The 20,684-nt window shown below is 34.6% G+C and overlaps 1 protein-coding gene across 5 annotated transcripts in view; it reads right to left on the minus strand.

The window, feature by feature from the left end:
* Positions 1-205: 205 nt before the first annotated feature.
* Positions 206-20,684, minus strand: part of Wrn (WRN RecQ like helicase) — a 133,627-nt gene continuing 113,148 nt past the window's right edge. For all 5 annotated transcript variants that reach the window (XM_070016230.1, XM_070016229.1, XM_070016227.1 and 2 more), the window contains 5 exons: positions 13,235-13,342; positions 10,776-10,938; positions 4,536-4,750; positions 3,555-3,686; positions 206-733 (listed from right to left, as the gene is read on the minus strand). In XM_070016230.1, the coding sequence (XP_069872331.1) occupies positions 614-733; positions 3,555-3,686; positions 4,536-4,750; positions 10,776-10,938; positions 13,235-13,342 (738 nt within the window). In that variant the 3' untranslated portion in view covers positions 206-613. The remainder of the gene's footprint in view (positions 734-3,554; positions 3,687-4,535; positions 4,751-10,775; positions 10,939-13,234; positions 13,343-20,684) is intronic.

Consider the following 20,684-nt stretch of genomic DNA (forward strand, 5'->3'; position numbering starts at 1 on the left):
TATGGTATATATAATTGCTTAAAAGTTATATAAACCACAACCACAGTTGACCCCACTCTGTGTCAGAGTACGGGCTGTAGATATTTAAGTTATTTGTAAAACATAATACTAAAAATGAATTCTGACATCTCAAATATTAAAGGTACCTGGAGTCATTAGTTAAGTAAATGAGATTAAAATATTTAACTTTTTTTATTTAGTTTGGAGTACATTATTTTTTATTATCTGAAAAATAACAAAAATAGCATGAAATACAAAGTCTTATGTAAATCAATATAATACAAATCTGTTCTTTCTATTAAATCACCACACTTTACGTTTTCCAAGTATGCGATTGTTACAAATAGAGATAAGATCACAGGATAGTACGGCTTCTGAAAGTGATCTTAAAGGAAATCAAATTTAACATTCTATTCTATTAAGTTGTCAGAAGGCCTCAACACTCTGAAATGTAGGTTAATTTAAAATGCCAGTCCTGCTCTAAATAGATGAGTTTTACTTTAAAATCAGAATACTTTTTTAGCTAAAATATTACTCTTCACTCTTTTCAGAAATGACTTATAGCTCTCTTCTTAAAATACAGACATGCCAAGTTGTTTTTTTAAATGTCATCTTAACTAAAAAGACCTTTCTTTTTTGTTTTTGTTGTTGATTTCTTGTTGCATACAGCTAAGGTCGTATTTCCTTTGGCAAACCAGTCAGGCAATCTTCTCTTTGAGGTCTCAGATGAAGTCTACAGAAAATATAAAGAAAAAGAAATATCTGTACTACTGAAAATATTTATCAGCTACAACCAAAAAGTAACAGAGGTTCTTCATGCACACACACACACACAGCACCAAATCAAATCAAACAAAGCAGTGAAATCTATGTAATTTATTTCTGTAGGTCAAAATTTATTTCTATAGATAAAAAGTTGAGAAATAACAGAAAAAGTAAATCACACTACCATTTATTTAGACAATTACTTGCCATCATCAATGTATATGTCAAGAAAAACTTAGTATTTCAAATCTATGTCTTAGTGAATATTTGCTTTGGGTTGACAAGGATGTTGAATGTAATGTTCTGAGTGAGGTACACACATACATCCCCATACGCACACTATACAGTGTATCACAGAACCATGACAAAGAATGGAACTTCTAATATCCACAATGGTAGAATTACTAGAAGAGTGATCAGTCATTATTAGCACCAATCCAGACGCCCATCAGTAGATGAATGGATCAAAAAAATGTGATAGATAGATAAATAGATATTCTATGCTTCCATCAGAAATAATGACACCGCCCCATTTGTTAGGACATGGAAAGACTTGGAAAAAATCATATTAAGTGAAGTAAGCCAGACCCAAAGAAACATAGGTCCCATGGTTTCCCTTATTTGCAATAATTAGTATTCATCTAGGATAATTTTATCAGATGAGCAGAAAAGCTCAAAAGCTATATATATATATGACCATATAAGATGACACTAAGGGAAATGAACCCCAATATATGGGCAAAAGAGGTTTTTATTTGTTGTTGTTTTTAATGTACTATATGATTTTTTTTGTTTCTTTTGTATGTTCTTCTCCTTATGGTATATCCCGTTGTCACTGTAATTGATTTTGGTACCCTGAATCTTATATACATTTATCTAATTTGGGGAGGGGAAAGGGATTAACAAAATACTGAAACAAGGACACATCATAACCAATTGCAACAATGATACTCACAAGACACTATGTTGGAAGTGAGAGATACTATGTTGGGGGAGAGAGAAGGGATAGGAGAAAAACAAAGGAGTGGGTAACAATGCTATACAAGAAATATACTCATTACCTTACTCACATAACTATAACCTGTCTGTACAGCATCTTTACAATAAAATAAAAATTAAAAAAAAGAATTCCCTTATAGCACAAAACAGTCACTGACATAATACTAGCATTGAATTCTGACATCTTAAATATTAAAGGTACTTAAGAGTCATTAGTTAAGTAAATGAGTTTAAAATATTTAACTGTATTATACTTAGTTTGGAATACATTATGTTTTATTATCTGAAAAATAACAGAAATAGCTTAAAAATACAAAGTGACTCACACCTGTAATCCTAGCTACTCAAGAGGCTGAGATCTGAGAATCATGGTTCAAAGCCAGACCAGGCAGGAAAGTCCATGAGGCTCTTATCTCCAATTACTCATCAGAAAACCAAGAGTGGCACTGTGGCTCAAGTGATAGAATGCTAGCCTTGAACTGAAGAGCTGATGGACAGTGCCCAGGCCCAGAGTTCAAGCCCATCACCACCACCAAAAATAAATAAAAATAAATAAATAAATAAATAAATAAATGAATAAATAAATAAATAAATAAATAAATAAATAAATAAATAAAAATACAAAGTTGTTTAGTGCAAATGGAATCTTTTATATGTTCTTTTCCCCCACTTACAGGAACCCAAATGTTTCATTACCCTAACCAGTTAGGGAAGGCACCTTTGTGTTTCTTTCCAATGAGAGAAGAGAAGAACAAGAACAGAGAAAATGTTGTACAGTGAAAGATAAAAGAAAGTAAGGCATATCAGGCAAAGTTCAATACAGAAAAGGCATTTTGGAAGTAGACAAGCTGGGTCCAAAGATCAGAAACAGAACACATGTTCAATCTCTCGCACCAAAAGGAGAACAGGAGGAGGGCAGGGAACACAGTAATATTTATTCTTCATAAAAGATATTAATTCAAAATCCCTTTTGACAATAAACTACTGTAAATAGAGGCTGAACCCCTATGTGCACTAGACCTAAGGGTTAGGTGGTGTGAGGAGGTGAGGAAGGCCAAAAAGTAAAACCAAAACAAGCCATTAACACAAAAGTAGGATAAAGAAAGTCCTAAGTCTTCTGGTAGCCAAAAGCCACAGGATAAGCATAAACAACAACAACAACAACAATAACAACAACAAAAGTTTTTTCAGTTTTAATTGCGCCATATGCTAATTGTATAACCTTATGTATGTTACTTAAATCTTAAATTCTTCATACAAAAAGTAATAGTAAATAAATTACTGGATTATGTGAAGTTCAATGAGATTATCTGCAAAATATTACAACAAAATATTCTTGTAGCTAGTATCACTTGAAGTTTTACTATAGTATTTCTATAGCCAATGACTGTTAAGTTTTTCATGCAACCATAATAATTATCTTATTCTACTGAGAAAAGGGGGAAATACATTGTGTTTTTTGTATCAGTATCTAAAGAAAACTTCATTGTGAGACCTGTGTCTTCTAGTTCTTATTTCTTATACCAGCAAAATACTAAAACTCTTAGAAATTAAAATAAAATGTATGGGACTATTTACCTCTTTTTGATATTCTAAATTCTATTAACAAGACATTGCTATTAGTGAATAGAAAACACTCATTTGCAAATTATATGTGCATATACATACATAAGCAAATACAGAAATGTTATATGTGTATGTACTTTCAGCTATAAGAAAAAAACTAAGCACATTAGTTATCAAGCCTGATGTTATTTACAATGAAAACTAGTTTTGTGAGTCAATTTTACCTGTGAATGAGAATGTGAAAATGAATCTTCTATTTCTGGATCACTGGATGGCTGAATCCAAGAAGTTAGTCTTATTGAATTACTGTGGCCTCTGTCTTCCAGTGAAATACTATCAAGATGTGTTTCATCAACCTTTAAATTTTTCATGGAATACAAAATAGTTATACAATTATAACCTCTAAAGTGCAAGACAATCCATCAAGGTATGGTTAAGATAATAAACAAACTTATTTACACTAGAAAGGGGCCTGTGACTACCTTGTCCTGGGCTGGTTAAAAGCCAAAATAATCTCTTAGTGAATTAATAATTCAATGAAGTTTATCACAAAGCTGAATAATTTTAGAGATAGAAAACTGAAGATCAAATTTTCAAATTTACACAATCATTTAAGTGTCACCTTATCAGAAGTCATTCTCTAGTCACTATTTTAATTATATACTACACTAAGCAATGATTTTCAAAGCATTTTAATATACTTTCTAAAATAATTCAAAATATGTAATCTTTTTCTAATTATTCAAAAAACACTATGGCATGCTCAGAACCATAGCAATAATTATCCTTGTGCCCTCTATATTCAATGTAATTATAACAGTGACCATGAAGAATAACAGATCAACAAATTTAGGGAAGAAGATGTTTATAACAGGATCTAGGTTTGCTTTTATTAGCCATTTAGCTGTCATAGGCTTAACTCCACTAACTAATCCTCTGAAAGAAGGTGTACTTCAGCCATAAAAGCAACACAGGGAAAACTGAAGCTTACATCATACACAATAAACTCAATCAATGGACTATATTATCCTTTCACTATTTTTTTAAATTACTTTTCTCATATTCTGAAAAGCAAACACATCACACAGATAAGGACATAACCTTATATCAGAATTTTTAACAGTTCCAAAAACATAGCATTCTAGTACTGAACATGCAAATTGAGCAAACTGAAATTGTGTGAAAATTCTCTACATAATTAACACCTTCGTATCCGTGAGTACTTCCTTGCTCTTTTTAGAACTTGAACAAGGCTCTTCAGAGTTAGGGAAACATCGCTTTCTGTTGGAATCCCAGGAAGACTGGCTTGAAGAAGGTCTGCAGTCATGGTCATTCTCAAGGATCTCAATTGCCATGTGGATAAGGTACATATCAATGTTTTCAGGAACCAACATTCTAATTAGTTTTATATTGTACATATCTGTAAGAGATTGAAAATGCATTTAGAAAGTTCTACAGAACTTTTTATCAAATCTGTGTGCTGAAAATGGTAAAATATTGTATATAAAAGAAGGAAGAAGGGTGCCAAAGAAAACTTTCATATTTTTGAAAGCCCCACTAAAGGGAAATAAAGTCATGTCCCTCCTGAATTGCCTCAACCCTGAGCCCAAAGCCAGCCAAGCAGGGCTGGAGATAATACGGTTCCCACTGGAAATTCAGATTGGCCCAATCCCTTCGTACCTTCTATAAATGGAGCAGGAACTGCACACAATTACTTATACTTCAAACAGATTTGACTTCATTTGTAGTGCAAAACTAAGCAACTTAAATCTTTCTCTCATCTTTCTATAATTTATAAAAACACAACTATTTCTGACACTCAACTCAATTTTTTAAATGCCATCCAAAAAAGTGGCTTTAAATTATTACAATTTTCAGGTACATGTTCCTTTTTCTTTCAAAGATCTTAGTTTGCTATTTTAGCACTTCCCCAAAACATTGCAGGTTTGCCTTTTCGTTTGGAAGGCAGGTAAAGAAGGTTACATAACTGACAGAAAACAAAACAGTCAGTTGCCTAAATAAAGTTATAAAATATGAGGGCTAAACATAGTCTAGGAAAAGTTACGCTAGCTGGGCGCCGGTGGCTCACTCCTGTAATCCTAGCTACTCAGGAGTCTGAGATCTGAGAATCATAGTTTGAAGCCAGCCCTGGCAGAAAATTCCCTGTGAGACTCTATCTACAATTAACCACTCAAAAACTGGAAGTGGTGCTGTGGTTCAAAGTAGTAGAGCAAAAAACCTCAGGGACAGCACGTACACCTTGAGTTCAAGCCCCACAACCAATTAAAAGGGAAAAAAAGTTACTTCTACATCTAGTAAAGTCAGCAATGTGACTAACATTGTTCCTTGAGCATTATATCATCTTAAATACCACAGAAACTCCATCAATTTTACTAACCATTGCTAATGTCTGAGGAGTATTTTGTCCTACATGTGTATCAGAATTTATCTTGTGTCCAGTGCCTTTCATTTGTCTTCAACTTTTCTCTTAAAAACATTCTCATGAACATCTTACCACATATGTCTTTCACTATTTCTGATCCGGTCATCTGGCCTGAACTCTGGGACTGGGCACTGTCCCTCAGCTCTTCAGCTCAAGGCTAGCACTCTATCACTTGAGCCACTTCCAGCTTTTTATTTTCTGCTTATGTGGTGCTGAGGAATCGAACCCAGGGCCTCATGCATGCAAGGCAAGCGCTCTACCACTGAGCCACCTTCCCAGCCCACTATTTCTGATTTTTATTTTTACTTTTTGGTGGTACTGAAAATGGAACTCAGGGCTTGATACTTGTTAGTCAAGTGCTCTTTCACTTGAGCCACAAAGCCTAGCCCTTCCCATACTTCCGTTCCTAGATATGGGAAAGAACAGACACATTCTTTAATTGTGCTTTAATTTATATTATTTATATTATTTTATTTATATTATTTATTATATTATTTATTATATTATTATTATTTAATTTATATTAAAAGATCTCTAGGACTGTGTGGCCCAATATAGGAACCATAACCAACCACATGTTGCTACTGAGCACTTGGTATGTGGCTCCTGATTCACTTATTGAAAGACTTTTAAGTTTTTGTAATCTAATCTAATCTACTTATTCAACTAGAAATTTTAGGAAAGCTAAATCAAATTTTCTAATTAAATATTAGCATGCGGCAAATATATGTTGTAATTATAAGATACCTGACTTCAAAGTATAATTACAGAATATGTGAAATACCTTGTTTGTAATGTTTATATTGATTAAAGGTTGAAATGATAAAATTTTGGATACAATGAGCCTTACTATTACTAAAGGTAATTGCATTGCTTAACTTTAAATGTGGCTATGAGAAAATTCTAAATTGTTTATGTTACTCTAAGAAAACCCCAAGTTTTCTCACACTTTAATCAATTAACACAGCTACACAATACTATATTCATTTTCTTGTGTGGGTTATTAAAATTTAGATCAATATATATCCTTAAATTCTTCATAGTATAAGTATAAAGTTACAAAGAAAAACAAAGGTGCTTTATTCACTTTGAATTTTATTTCTAAAATTAGAATGTCTTTTTAAAATAAAATAATGATACATAATCAAACAGCTGTGGTTCCATCTACCGTCTAAATGTCTAAAGTTAATATGACTGAGACATAATTAGAAAATTCAGTTTTATACATTTTTGTAAGTACCCTTTATATTTTTATATTAGAGCCATCTTACATTTTATATATATGCAAATAAGCAGCAGCTATTTTTAAGATCTTTAAAGAATTATGTCATTATGTAACACAATAATGCTAACTATGTAAATAAGTGCTAAAAAAATATTTACTGGAGGATTAAGGGACAAAATTAGCAATACTCCTTCAGAGCTTTGAAGGAGATCATGTTACTCCTTCTTTCAAGGCAGGTCCCTTGGAAGCAATTCTTAATTTTCCAGTTACATGCACATAAAGAATGGGACAAAATAAATTATTAAAAATATTATCTAGATACCTCATTAAATGTCTCACTTATTATTAAACAAAGTATCTCAGACAAGAAGTTTGAACTTATAAAAACATGGAGAAAAACAAGAATAATAGGGGACAGAATGATATGATGAGTTAACCTAGCCAAAACCTCTATGGCAGACAAGATTATACAAAAATAAGATCTCCATTCATACTCTATTTTAGATACTTAAGATACTCTATTTTAGGTATCCTAAGATTGCGTTCTAATAAAATACAGAAATTTTCTCAATTTGAGAGTATGCAAAATTTATTTCAACCAAAGCTTTTAATTAAAAAAATGAATGCTGAGCATCAGTGGCCCATGCCTGTAACCCTAGCTACTCAGGATACTAAGATTGAGGATCATGGTTCAAAAGCACCCCAGACAGGAAAAAGTCTGTGCACTCTTACCTTCAATTAACCACAAAAAAGTGGAACTGTAGCTCAAGTGGCAGAGCTCTAGCCTTGAACAAAGAAGCTCACAGACAGCACTCAGGTCCTGAGTTTAAGCACCAGCACACACACACACACACACACACACACACACACACACACACACACACACACACACACACGCACGCACACACACACACGCATGCACGCACGCACGCACGCAAGAAAGTGTATGAAGCTCATATGCAAATACTGCATAATTATATATAAGACTTTGAGTATTCAGATATGTTCACATTCATGTTATCCTGAAAACTAATAGATACTGAGGGACAATTAGTTTTTGAAATTTTGTCTTGCATACTTACTAACATCATATATTTTTAATTAGCTATTTAAAATGATAGTTTAAAAGTACCCAAATTTAAAGAATTATTTTTAAGATGCTCTAAAATCTGACCAACTACTCAATCAAAATCATTTTTCAAGCCAGGTGCTGGTGGCTCACACCTGTAATCCTAGCTACTCAGGAGGCTGAGATCTGAGGATCACAGTTCAAAGCCAGCCGAAGCAGCAAAGTCCATGAGACTCTTATCTCCAATAAGCCACGCACAAAACGCTGTGGCTCAAGTGGTAGAGTGCCTGCCTTGTGTTGAAGAGCTAAGGGACAATGCCCAGGCCCAGAGTTCAAGCCCCTGACTGACAAAAATAATAATAATTTTTCACTAGTATCACTACTTCTGACTTACCATACAGGAGCACTTTCTGTGTAGTATCTAGCTTATTTTCCACAACTCTATAAAGGGTCAGTATTATTCCTCCCCATTTTAGAGATAAGAAAACTAGAACTCAAAGATATAGAGTAAGTTGCTAATAGTCACATAGCCACAAAATGGCAGTCAAAAGCTCAACACAGCTATGTCTGCATGCAGGGTCTCTGCTTTTTTTTTTTTTTAATTAGACCAGACTAGTCCCATTTTTCAGTCTTCATGTAAACCAGATGGCAGCAAAAATAAATAACAATATTAAAAAAAAAAAGGAAATGAAAAGAACTGCACAACTCCTTAAAAGAAAATACTGCCATACTATCTTTTCAAAAGACAAGTCCTAAGAAACAATGATAATAGAAAAACAACAACAACAACAACAGCACCTGAGTGTTAAAAGTAAGAAGACCTTTATCTTTTTGGATTTCCCTAAAACACTGTATCATTTTTGCACTAGACAAAGTTTATACAGCATAATCTAACCTACAAAGAATTCCTATTTTCCTTCCACTACCTTAGTTTCTGACAAAATAGTTGCTCGTGTTAGAAAGACTGGAATGTGACCAAAAGAGTTTGTGAGCTTTCTTATGAGTGAGTTACAGCTAACTTTGGTTGGTTATTTTATGCTCACACAGGATTTGATCCTCAGCTTTTCAAATTTAAAAGCTTAATTTAACCTTAGTTAAATTAAGATCATAAGTTAACTTATTTTATTATACAAATTTATTGTTATATGTGTATGTTATATATTTAATAATATACTGATTTATTATATAAAATTATTAACTTAAAATTAAGAATGCACAATTATGATTTAGACAAATTAACGGGACTAGAGCATGGTTTCCCTACAGAGGGATATGCATGGGAAATCAAATTATAATCAGAAAGGTAGGAACTGACATAGAAACTGAATTACTTGTTCAGAGTCTATCTCAAATACAATCTTTATATAATGTATCAACAGGTATTAATATAGCAGAAATCTCACTGACCACCAATCCTGATCCAGGATCTTATACCACCAAACTTGCCTGTGCCTATTTTCCTGTGTTGGCACTATACAGTACTGGGATTCATGAAGGTATTTGTTGTTTATACCATTATCAGGTCTTACATAAGCCTAGAAATAATTTTGACTTTAAGTATAAAATCAAGAACAGAATCAAATGAGCTATGACAAAGCAGTCATTCCCATTATTCCCTTCCAAATTCTTAGGAAGAAGCTTGTAGTAGTTTCTGTAAAGAATTTGAATAATAAAAAGTAGTGATTCACACAGCTTTGGAGATAAACCTTTTTTTTTTTTTGGTCACTTGTGGGGCTTGCATTCAGGACCTGGGGCATTATCTCTGAGCTTTTTCACTCAAGGCTAGCGTTCTACCACAGAGCTACTTCTGGTTTTCTGGTGGTGGTGAACTGGAGATAAGTCTCACAGACTTACCTGCCAGGGCTGGTTTTGAACTATGATCCTCAGATCTCAGCCTCCTGAGTAGCTAGGGGTACAGGCCTGCGCCACGGGACAGGTGGCTGGAGATAAAACTATTTGAATGGCAACTGCTCTATGTAACATTCTGGAAAATCCTCTAACACAACTTACGTTACTTCTATAAAAAAATGGATCACTACTTAAAAATGTCTACAGGGCTTGACCTCTCTGAGCACAGTTGAGGCTGTGCAGCACAGAGACAAGGGTATTCCTCCTACAGGGGTTACCAAGTTTGGCCTATCTGTGCAACACCACAGTGTCTGAAACCACTCACTACTCACTCGAGAGGCTTCTCAAGTACAACCAACAAAGAATCAGAGAGGCTTGAGTGCATGTGGGGAAAAATGTGTTATGGTTATTTGGGGGGAGGGAATGGAGACAGGATCTCACCATTTGGCTAACTTCCAAAGTAGCCCAGGCTGGGCTGGAATTTAGAATCCTCCTGCCTCATCTTTTTGAGTTCTGGGATGAACTACCTCTTTTGGTTCAAAATAGTGTTTGTTCTTTTTCCAGGTGATAACATGGAAATTAGAAAAAGACCAAAGTGCTCTGTTTTGGAATGTGTGGGAAAATTAATCTGAAGCTAAAAAGGCAAGGAAGAATTTCTCATTACTTTCTGATGAGTAATTAATAAAACTCTTAAAAAAGACTGCCTTTGCTTATGAAAAAGCATTACAAAAGTAAGGTTTTCACAGTAGCAAAAAGATCGATGCTGTTAAAATGAAAATTTAAGTGGACTACTTGTTTACTTCATCTAGGTTTCAGTAACTCAAGTCATTAAGGCTGAAGGATAGAGCCCTGTTTATCACCTGAGTTGATGGGAGGGTTTCGGATAACATCAGCAATAATCTTCTGAACCTCTGGAGTCAGGCCTGCTCGCTCCATATCCAGGGGGTAACCAGCTTTCACTGCCTGGGCTAAGTGCATACCAACTGCTGTGAGAGGCAGAATCCTGTTCTCAGCTATGCTGTGCTAAAGAGAGAACAGCAAAAAGAACCAGTGAGTGTCCATGTTTCCGTATTTCATGAAAAGGAAATACTCCCAACTTTCCAGTGGCAAATGCTCACAGTGGCCTAAACCTTTACTTAAATTTTCGTTTGAACTATTTTTTTTTTTAAAGAAAAATCACTGAAGACTTACAAAGGTGTTTCACTGATAAAACACAATTACCTAACCTTAGCCAAGAATTCAATGCTCATCCCTAACTATTCACCATAAAAAACTACTAAGAGAAAGAAAAGTCATTCTATAGTCAACTCTAATAGCTGTCAACTAGTTGTCTATTTGAAAAAGTAGAAAACACTATTCTAACATTCTGTACACTTGATAAACACATAGTGATTCTGTTACATTAACTTCCAAGAAGACAAATTCTAAAATTCTCAGTGATAACATACTTTTCCAAAATGCACCCTAAAAAAGGCCCATAATGTTTTAAATTCTTAAAATAACCATGATTTTAACAAGGGTTGTCATCACTACCCAACAACTAAACTTAATGTGAATTATGTTCAATTTAGTGCAATGTTTTGTATTTACAAAGCTTTTTAAATAGATATGACTCAAATATATTTCAGATATGATTAGATAAAACATTCATTTTAAAAGAAAATTTTAAATTTCATCTCATTTGATGATACTTTCAATATATTTGAAAATCTAAATTTAGACTGTATTTCTGTGAATGTTGACATTTTCTCAGAATAGACCATTTAAAGCAATATTATCATCTTTCAAAGGTAGGTATTAAGTTACTTTCATTAAATGTCTACCTTTTTCTACTAAGAAGTGTGCACCATGTGTGCATAATATCAGGGTTATTTGATCCAGGGCATCAAGTTACCTAAAACTAATTGTATTATTGCTCTTGATTAATTAGTCCTTAGGCAGGTTTAATTTTGTGGTTAACTGGCAAGACCTTCTTAGACTCCAGGGAGGTATAGATAACTAACCATCATATTGCACAATAAAATATTACAAAGACATAAATGAAAATAAAACATTCTTTACATTTAACCATGAAAAGATATGAAATTCTTATTATGACTAAATATTAGAGTATATTTTATTCAGAAAATTTGGAGCCCATACCAATTTTTCTTAATAACTATATTCAGTTCCACCAAACCCATATATTTAAATCACATATATACGCACACAGAGGAATATTTAACATGTGCATGTAAGTTATTGTTCACATAAGAATTCAATTTGAAATTCCCATTTACCATGTGTTTTAGTTAAAAAATAATACAGTGGAATTACATGGCCCTTATACTTTTAGTTAAGAAACTTGATTATTTAATTAGATCATTTAAGTGAGTGAGATCAGATGTGGCTTGTTTATTCTTCCTAAAGCTGATTGAAAAGTAATATAGGATAGGGGCACAGAGAAGAGGTAAAACAGGCAGTAGAACATTGATCTATTCCAAATCAATTTAATGCAAATCAATAAAATGTAACTGGAAGCCTTATACTATCAAGATATAATCTCCATTTATATGTCAAAAAACCTCAACAACCTAAAGGATTTATGTTAGAACAAGTATGGTCATTTTAACAGTAATTAGATTTCCACCCCTCTTCCCCCCCAAAAAACCCATATTGTCTAAAAAACAAAGGAGGAAAAAAATCAGTGCTAGCAGACACAAAGAGAAAAATTTGTGTTTGAAGCTGTTTCTAGTTTTTTGGACACCAATGTAGAGAACATTTTTAACACATACAAGAATAATGTGAATTTAACAGCATTCATATAAACACACCTTTTACATAATGTTTTGCATCTTTTTTATAAAAAAATCTTATATCTTGGAGATTGTTTCTCTTCTTTTTTCTTTTTATGGCAGTGCTCAGAACTGAACCCAAGGTCTCACACATGCTAGACAAGCACTCTACCATCTTAGACCCAGAGGATGTTTTCTTAACAATATATGAATGAAAAGTTTACAAAACAGTTAAGAAACTCTTCACTTTTGTATTATTTTTAGTCCCATTTCTAAAAACTAGTATTAAAATATTGCTGTATTATCCTTGAGCTACAAATGTATTGGTCTATAACCTGATACAACTTCCGTAAGATAATCATGGTCAAATTATTCTTACTGCTGCTACTTAATGAAGAGATAGGCTTAACTGAAAGAAGATGTTCTGTTTTTATATTAAAAATGAGACGCTAGACATTTAGAATTGACCCCACCTCACAGCTTTCATATTGCAAAGCTGATTAAACATATTAATAAACTAAAAAGTTCTTTGAAAGTGCACTTACTAAAGACATCTTCTTTTCTTGGAATAAAGAATATGTGACAGCTGCAGACTGTGAGAGTGAACTTTTTTCCTGTTCTTCTTGAGGCTTTGTACTTGAAAAGAGGTCTGTCTATAATTTTAAACGCAGAACGAATAGTCAATAACATCAATATAATGATTGATATATAATCATGAGTTACAAAAAAGTAACCGAAGTAGAACCTGTAACAATCTGTATTTTCACTGAAGCTCAAAAAGAAGTTAATTATATCATAGATATATAGATAAATAGAGATGTATACAATATGGGAAATATACCATAATTATAGCTATAGACAGGTCTAGAGAGATCTCTAAAAATATAGATATTTAGATTCATACATGCATGTGTGCAATACATACATATATAGATAGATAGAGATATAAAATATCATCACAACTGGAGCCTTGAACTTTAGCCATATTAAATGAGGAAGATTAAAAAGTAAGATTAATGAAGAAATACAGGAACTTTTTGTAAAGCCTAAAAAAAGTTGGTAGAGCATACCTGCTTTAATAAAACCTACAAAAATCAGTTTAATCATTTAAAGAGCTTAGTCCCTTGATAATTAATACTGGTATCTAACCTTAACCGTAACCCTAATCTTGATGAGGTTATTTATCATTGTGATCTACTATATTATGTACAGATAAGGAGGAAGAATATTTTGTAAACTTGTCTTCAGGTAAGAAAATTACTTTTTGTTTTCTTATCCTGTCATTTAGATAATTTAATTAAAAAAGCAATTTTTTATGGATAGAAGTTTGGCTCAAGAAGTATTAGAGTACATGTTTAACAAGTGTGAGGCCTTGAGTTTAAGCCTCAGTAACTCTCTTCCCAAAGAGTCAGATGGGTCAAGTGGGTTTTGGCTAATTATTTGGTGAGAAATATATTTTAAATTTTTTTCCTTGTTAAATATATGAAGCTTAACTTTAGAATTGGAATTACTAGGCCAAAGGCAATAAAATGTATTTTCCAAACCCTCTGAAGAATTTCAGTATCTGTACAAAAAAAAAATCTCAGCTATATTCTTACAGAAGAAAGAAAAAATTCCAACCAATAACCTTAAGGGTTTGGATTCTGTTCTAGGATCAGTCATTACATTTGTTTCCATTTTAAAGCTTTGGAATAACACTTCAAAGCGTTAGAAAGTATGCATCAAAGCAGAGCATGTACCTGGCACTGATGGGCTCATGCCTTAATTTTACTTGCTTAGGAGGTGAGAACTGACGATTAGGGTTTGGAGCTGCCCAGGGCAAGAAAATCCACGAGACTCTAATTTCCAGTAAACTACTAAACAATAGCCATTAGTGTAGTTATGGTTCAAGTGGCAGAGTGCTAACCTTTAACAAAAGAAGTTCAGGGATAGTGGCCAGGCCCTGATTTCATGCTTGAGCACCAGCAAATAAGGATGAAGGGAGAGTGGAGAGGGGAGAGAGAGGGGAGAGGTGGAAAAAGGGTAAGGGAAAGGGAGGAAAGAAAGGGGAGGGAGGAGGGAGGGGAGGGAGAGAGAGAGAGAGAGAGAGAGAGACAGAGACAGAGACAGAGAGACCAGAGAGACCAGAGAGACCAGAGAGAGAGAGAGAGAGAGAGAGAGAGAGAGAGAGAGAGAGAGAGAGAGAGAGAGAGAGAGAGAGGGAGAGGGAGAGGGAGAGGGAGAGGGAGAGGGAGAGGGAGGGAGAGAGGGACTCCCCAGGGACAGCTAGCCAGCCACTCTGAGTATCCTCCTCCACCAGTTGCACTTCCCCATGTTGTTGCATTGCAGGCTGTGGTTTCAGTCCTCATCCCTGTACGGATGTGTCTTGTTACTGAGGAGCTGTGTTTGGGGGAATAAATGGCATTGTCCAATCTTTGAACTTTCTTTTATATCCATGTGTATTTATATAAATGCTTCATGGAAAGTAACTTCATTAATATAGAAGTGAGGCATACAACTGGGAAGTTTCACTTGTTCCAACCAGCATGCTTTGTCCTGAAGAGTTTTTTGTTTGTTTGTTTGTTTTTTGGGGGGGGGGAGGGTCTGGTCGTGGGGCCTGAACTCTGGGCCTGGGCGCTGTCCCTCAGCTCTTCAGCTCAAGGCTAGCGCTCTACCACTTGAGCCACAGCACCACTTTCGGCTTTTTTCTTTTTGCTTATGTGGTGCTGAGGAATCGAACCCAGGGCCTCATGCATGCAAGGCAAGCGCTCTACCACTGAGTCACCTTCCCAGCCCCCTGAAGAGGTTTTTAAGAAGCTAGTTTACCCCAAAGTTTTTAGCAAGCTTCTACTATAACACAAGAACTCTGGTAATGTCTTAAGCACTCTCTTAGATTATCATTGAAGCCTTACCTTCTTCAAGTTATTACTTTGCAATATTTTGCTTAGTGTCTTGGATACTGGTAAATCCTTTTGTGACATATTTATAAAGTTATTATTACCCCAGAAATCCTAATCCTTTAAAAGATTTATTAGTATAACTCATAAAAAGAGAAGGGCAGATAGCTAATTTTGATAGTATTACTATAAAGTGATTTTAGCATATTTTTTCCTAAGAGGTCATCTAAATGGTTTCATGCTGTCGAAATGTAACTTCGTTTTTCAATTTTCTTATTTTGAGACAAGGCTTCCGTTGTCTACCCTAGTTTCAAATTTGTAGGCTTACATGATCTTCTTGCCTTAGACATCCAACTAGCTACAACTAAAAGCACATATCACCATGCCTGGCTCATATTTGTAACTTGAGATTTGCATTATAATAATATTTATATTTTACTTCAAAATTCGAAGGAAATATATTAAAAACAAATCAAAAGTGATGAATAGCTTAATGAACATTAATGTTTTCTATTGCTTTAATTCTTTTAATAAATGGTTTCAATTTGTGCCATTATCCAGGCATAATTCCTAACTAAAGAAACTAGCACTCATTAACCTTATCAAGAGGGTTTAAAAAGCCCACCTTTTAGAGCATTTACATTTTGCCCTACTTCAGCCTCCTCTCCTGAAGTGGTGGTAAAGGGATAATTCAGGCGTTACTACTTAATACCACTCATTCCCAAAAGAAGATATTGCCATCAAGTGTCTAAAGTAAGAGCTTATTCAATTATCACTAGTATGATATTCTTTATCAAATCATTAAAACACCTGTAATTTCATTTCTAAAATATCTAGTATGAAATATAATGGATTTTCACATGACCTGTTATGCAAGGAAATTTAGTTGCCAAAAGTATTTGATTCCTAATGAGCAAATACTGCCAGATACAAAAAGCAAAGGAGATTTCTATCTACTAATTATTTTTATAATAATTTTTAATAATTAGTGATTATTTTAAAAAGCAATGTCCAGCTGTGTCTAACAAAGCTTATGGAAAAACATTTCCAGACCACTGCCTTACATATTTTAATATTTTCAATTTTTTATGCCTAGGTCTTCTACTGATACCCACTGTTTCCTTGATTTAGGCAAGTGTCATTTCCATTGTGTAGGTAACAAAATGAAGACTCAGGAAAGTTAAAGAATATGTTCAAGTTTACCAGATTGTGGAAGAACTGAAATTCTGATTTCTGACTCCAAAGTCCTTCAATCTTTCACCTTCTGTACTAAAATATGATGCTTGTGGAAATGAGCAATTTGAAACAATGAAAGAATATGAAGAACAAACCCTATAAAATAAAATCTATTTATTCTTTTTGTTTTTTTCTTTTTCATTGGCTTTTATGGTGTATAAAACAGGATGTCATTTTTCCTTCTCCACACATGTTTACCCTCTATTCAATCAATTTTTATGCCCTCTATCCCACTTGACTACATCATTCTCCATAAAATACAGCATACCCAACAGGTTTCCTTGTTTTCAATTTTCATAGTTAAAAATAACCTATTTTGGGAAAGAAGTAAAACTCTCCCACTTTGCAAATGACCTGATCTTGTATTTGAAGAACCCCACAGACTCCTCACCCAAATTACTTGAGCTGATCCAAAATTTTGGCAAAGTAACAAGTATAAAATTAACCCACAAAAATCAGTAGCTTTTCTGTATGCCAACAGTAAGAAGAGCAAGGCTGAAATCAGAAAAGCAACTCCTTTTGTAATGGCTTCAAAAAAAAAATCTGGAGCTGGGAAGGTGGCTCAGGCTCATGCTTGCCTTGCATGCATGAGGCTCTGGGTTCAATTCCTCAGCACCACATAAGCAGGAAAAAAAAAGCCAGAAGTGGCACTGTGGTTTAAGTGGTAGAGCGCTAGCCTTGAGCTGAAGAGCTGAGGGACAGTGCCCAGGCCCAGAGTTCAGGCCCCACGACCGGACCCTCCCCACCCCACTCCCCGCCAAAAAAATCTAGGAATTAACTTAACCAGAGGTGAAGGACCTCTATGATGAAAAATTTAAAAACCTAAAAAAGGAAATTAAGGTAGAACTAAGGAAGTGGATTGGGAGGATTAACATCGTGAAAACAGCAATGCTGCCCAAAGCTATCTACAAATTCAGTGCAATATCCTTCAATATCCCAACAACATTCTTCTTTTTAAATTTCACTTTATGGTAAATATGCTGTACAGAGGGGTTACAGTTACACGAGTAAGGTAATGAGTACATTTCTTGTCAAACATTGTTACCCCCTCCTTTGTTGTTCTCCCACTATCCCACTATTGTTACAATGGGTCATCCTGTGTCCTTGGTTCAGTGTTTTGTTATTCCTTTTCCCCTCCCCAAATTGGACAAATGTATATACAAGGTGCAGGGTACCAAAATCAAGTACAACGACAACAGGGAATATACCATAAGGGGAAGAACATAAAAAAGAAACAAAACAATTATCCTAGGCGTATACTAATTATTGCAAATGAGGGAACCATAGGACCTATATTTCTTTGGGTCTGGCTTACTTCACTTAATATGATTTTTTCCAAGGCTTTCCATTTCCTAACAAATGGGGCAGTATCATTCTTTCTGATGGAAGCATAGAATTCACACACACACACACACACACACACACACACACACACACACACACACACACAAAATCACATTTTCTTGATCCATTCATCCACCAAGGAGCATCTGGGTTGGTTCCCATATCTTAGCTATGGTGAATAATGCTGCTATAAACACATTTGTGATGGTAGCTTTAGTATAGCCTTGTTTGTGATCATTCCAATAACATTCTTTAATGAAATAGAAGAAGTAATCTAGAAATTCATATGGAATAATAGAAAACTTTGAATAGCAAAAAAAATCTATAGCAGGAAGAACAGTGATGGAGGAATATCAATATCAAACTTCAAACTCTATTATAAAGTTGTAGTTATAAAACAGATTGGTACTGGCACAAGAACAAGCCTGAGGACCAGTGGAATAGAATTAAAAACCCAGACATGATCCCACAGACCTATGGCTACCTACCTAATCTTTGATAAAAAAAACCAAACCATCAGATGGAAGAAAGACAGGCTCTTCAGCAAATGGTGCTGACAGAATTGGCTATACAACATGTAGAAAACTCAAGTTAGATCCTTATATATCATTCTGCACCTGAATGAACTCAAAATGGATCAAAGACCTCAGGGTAAAAGTAGGAACCCAGAAAATATTACAGGAAGGGATCAGGAGTACACTTGGGCTCCTTGGCACAAGTCAAAATTTCCTAAATAAAGATCCAGAAACACAACAAATCCAAGAAAGGCTTGATAAATGGGATTGCCTGAAACTGCAGAGCTTCTGCATGGCAAAGCACATAGCTAGCAAGATCAATAGACCACAGATTGGGAGAAAATCTTCACTAGTTATATAACAGACAAGGGCCCCGTATAAAAAAATGTACCTAGAGCTCAAAAAAAAAATTAAACTTCCCAATAAATAAATCCTCAAAAAAGCTACCACCTCATTAATAACTGAAGAATTAAAAAGAGACTTCTCTGGAGAAGAAATAATAATGGCCAATAGACACATGAAGAAATGTCTGCAAATCAGAACCTCATTAAGATTCCACCTCACCCCAGTTAGAATTGCCATCATTAATAGCAGGTACAGGTGGGGATGTGGCCAAAAGGGAAAGGGGATGTAAACTGGTTCAACCACTCTGGAAAGCTTTATGGAGGTTCCTTAGAAGCTAAATACAGAACTACCCTAGAATCCAGTCATCCCACTCCTGGGCATTTACCCAAATGATCACAAACAAGACAACACTAAAGCCATCAGCACAACTATGTTCATTGCAGCATTATTTACCATAGTTAAGATATGAAACCAACCTAGATACACCTCAGCGGATGAATGGATCAAGAAATATGGTATATACACAATGGAATTCTATGCTTCCATCAGAAAATGGAAGACTTGGAAAAATCCTATTAAGTAATGTGAGCCAGACCCAAAGAAACATAGGCTCCATGGTTTCCCTCATTTGTAATAATTAGGATATGTCTAGGATAGTCTTAGCAGAGGATCATAATAGTTCAATAGCTATGTACATATGACCATATAAGATGATGCTAATTGAAATGAATTCCAAAGTATGCAAACAAGAGGTGTCTTGGTTTTTTGGGTTGTTAATTTTTAATGTACTGTGTTAGGTTACTCCTTTTTTCTTTCATTTTTTTCCCCCTTTGGTTTATCCCCTGATGTCACTGTTTTTCATTTTGGTACCCTGTGACTTGTTTATATATTTATCTGATTTAGGGAAGGGAAAGGAACAGCAAAATGGTAAGACAAAGGACAAGGGGTGAACCAATGCAACTGTGATACTCACAAGACACTATGATGGAAATGAACTTTACAACTTGGGGAGGAGGAAAAGTGGGAGAAAAAAAAGAGGGGGGTAACAATGTTCGACAAGAAATGTACTTATTATCTTACTTATATAACTGTAACCCCTCTGTACAACAGCTTTGCAATCAAATTAACTTTTAAAAAATAACCTATTTTGGAATTACTTAACTTCTTTTATTTCCCACGCAGCATACCCTCCTCCTGCTAATCCCCATCCACTCATAGTCTCTTTCTTTTCCCTAATACCCTGATTATTTGGATGTGACACCTTATTTTCTAATCTCCATGTTCAAATTGTAAAGCTCATATGAAATCTACTTAAAGTCAGCATTACTTGAAGGGGAAGGTAATGAAGTAAGTTATATCCTTAGGTCTGAAGTCTGACAGAAGTAACATCATTTTGTCTCCAAGGAGAAAGACAGACCCTTGACCCTAGAACTGTTGCTTGCTCAAGTAGGTTTTACAAACAGAACTGTTTGTTCAGCAAGTTCTGCAAAAAAAATCCCCCAAAATGTTCTAGCTGCCCAGTATTTTAGGATATCTAATTTTACTAACACTGCTTAATTTTGCTTCTGTATAAGCTTTGCAACACAAAGAAAAAAATGCGGTTTGTGTCTTTAAAAGACTAAACTGAGCTGTCTTGGTGCTCCTTGATTTGGTGAGCCTATACCCCATGCAGCTGCTGG

This window comes from Dipodomys merriami, unplaced genomic scaffold (genome assembly GCF_024711535.1).
Source record: "Dipodomys merriami isolate MVZ:Mamm:240054 unplaced genomic scaffold, mDipMer1.0.p SCAF_12, whole genome shotgun sequence".
NCBI lineage: Eukaryota > Metazoa > Chordata > Mammalia > Rodentia > Heteromyidae > Dipodomys > Dipodomys merriami.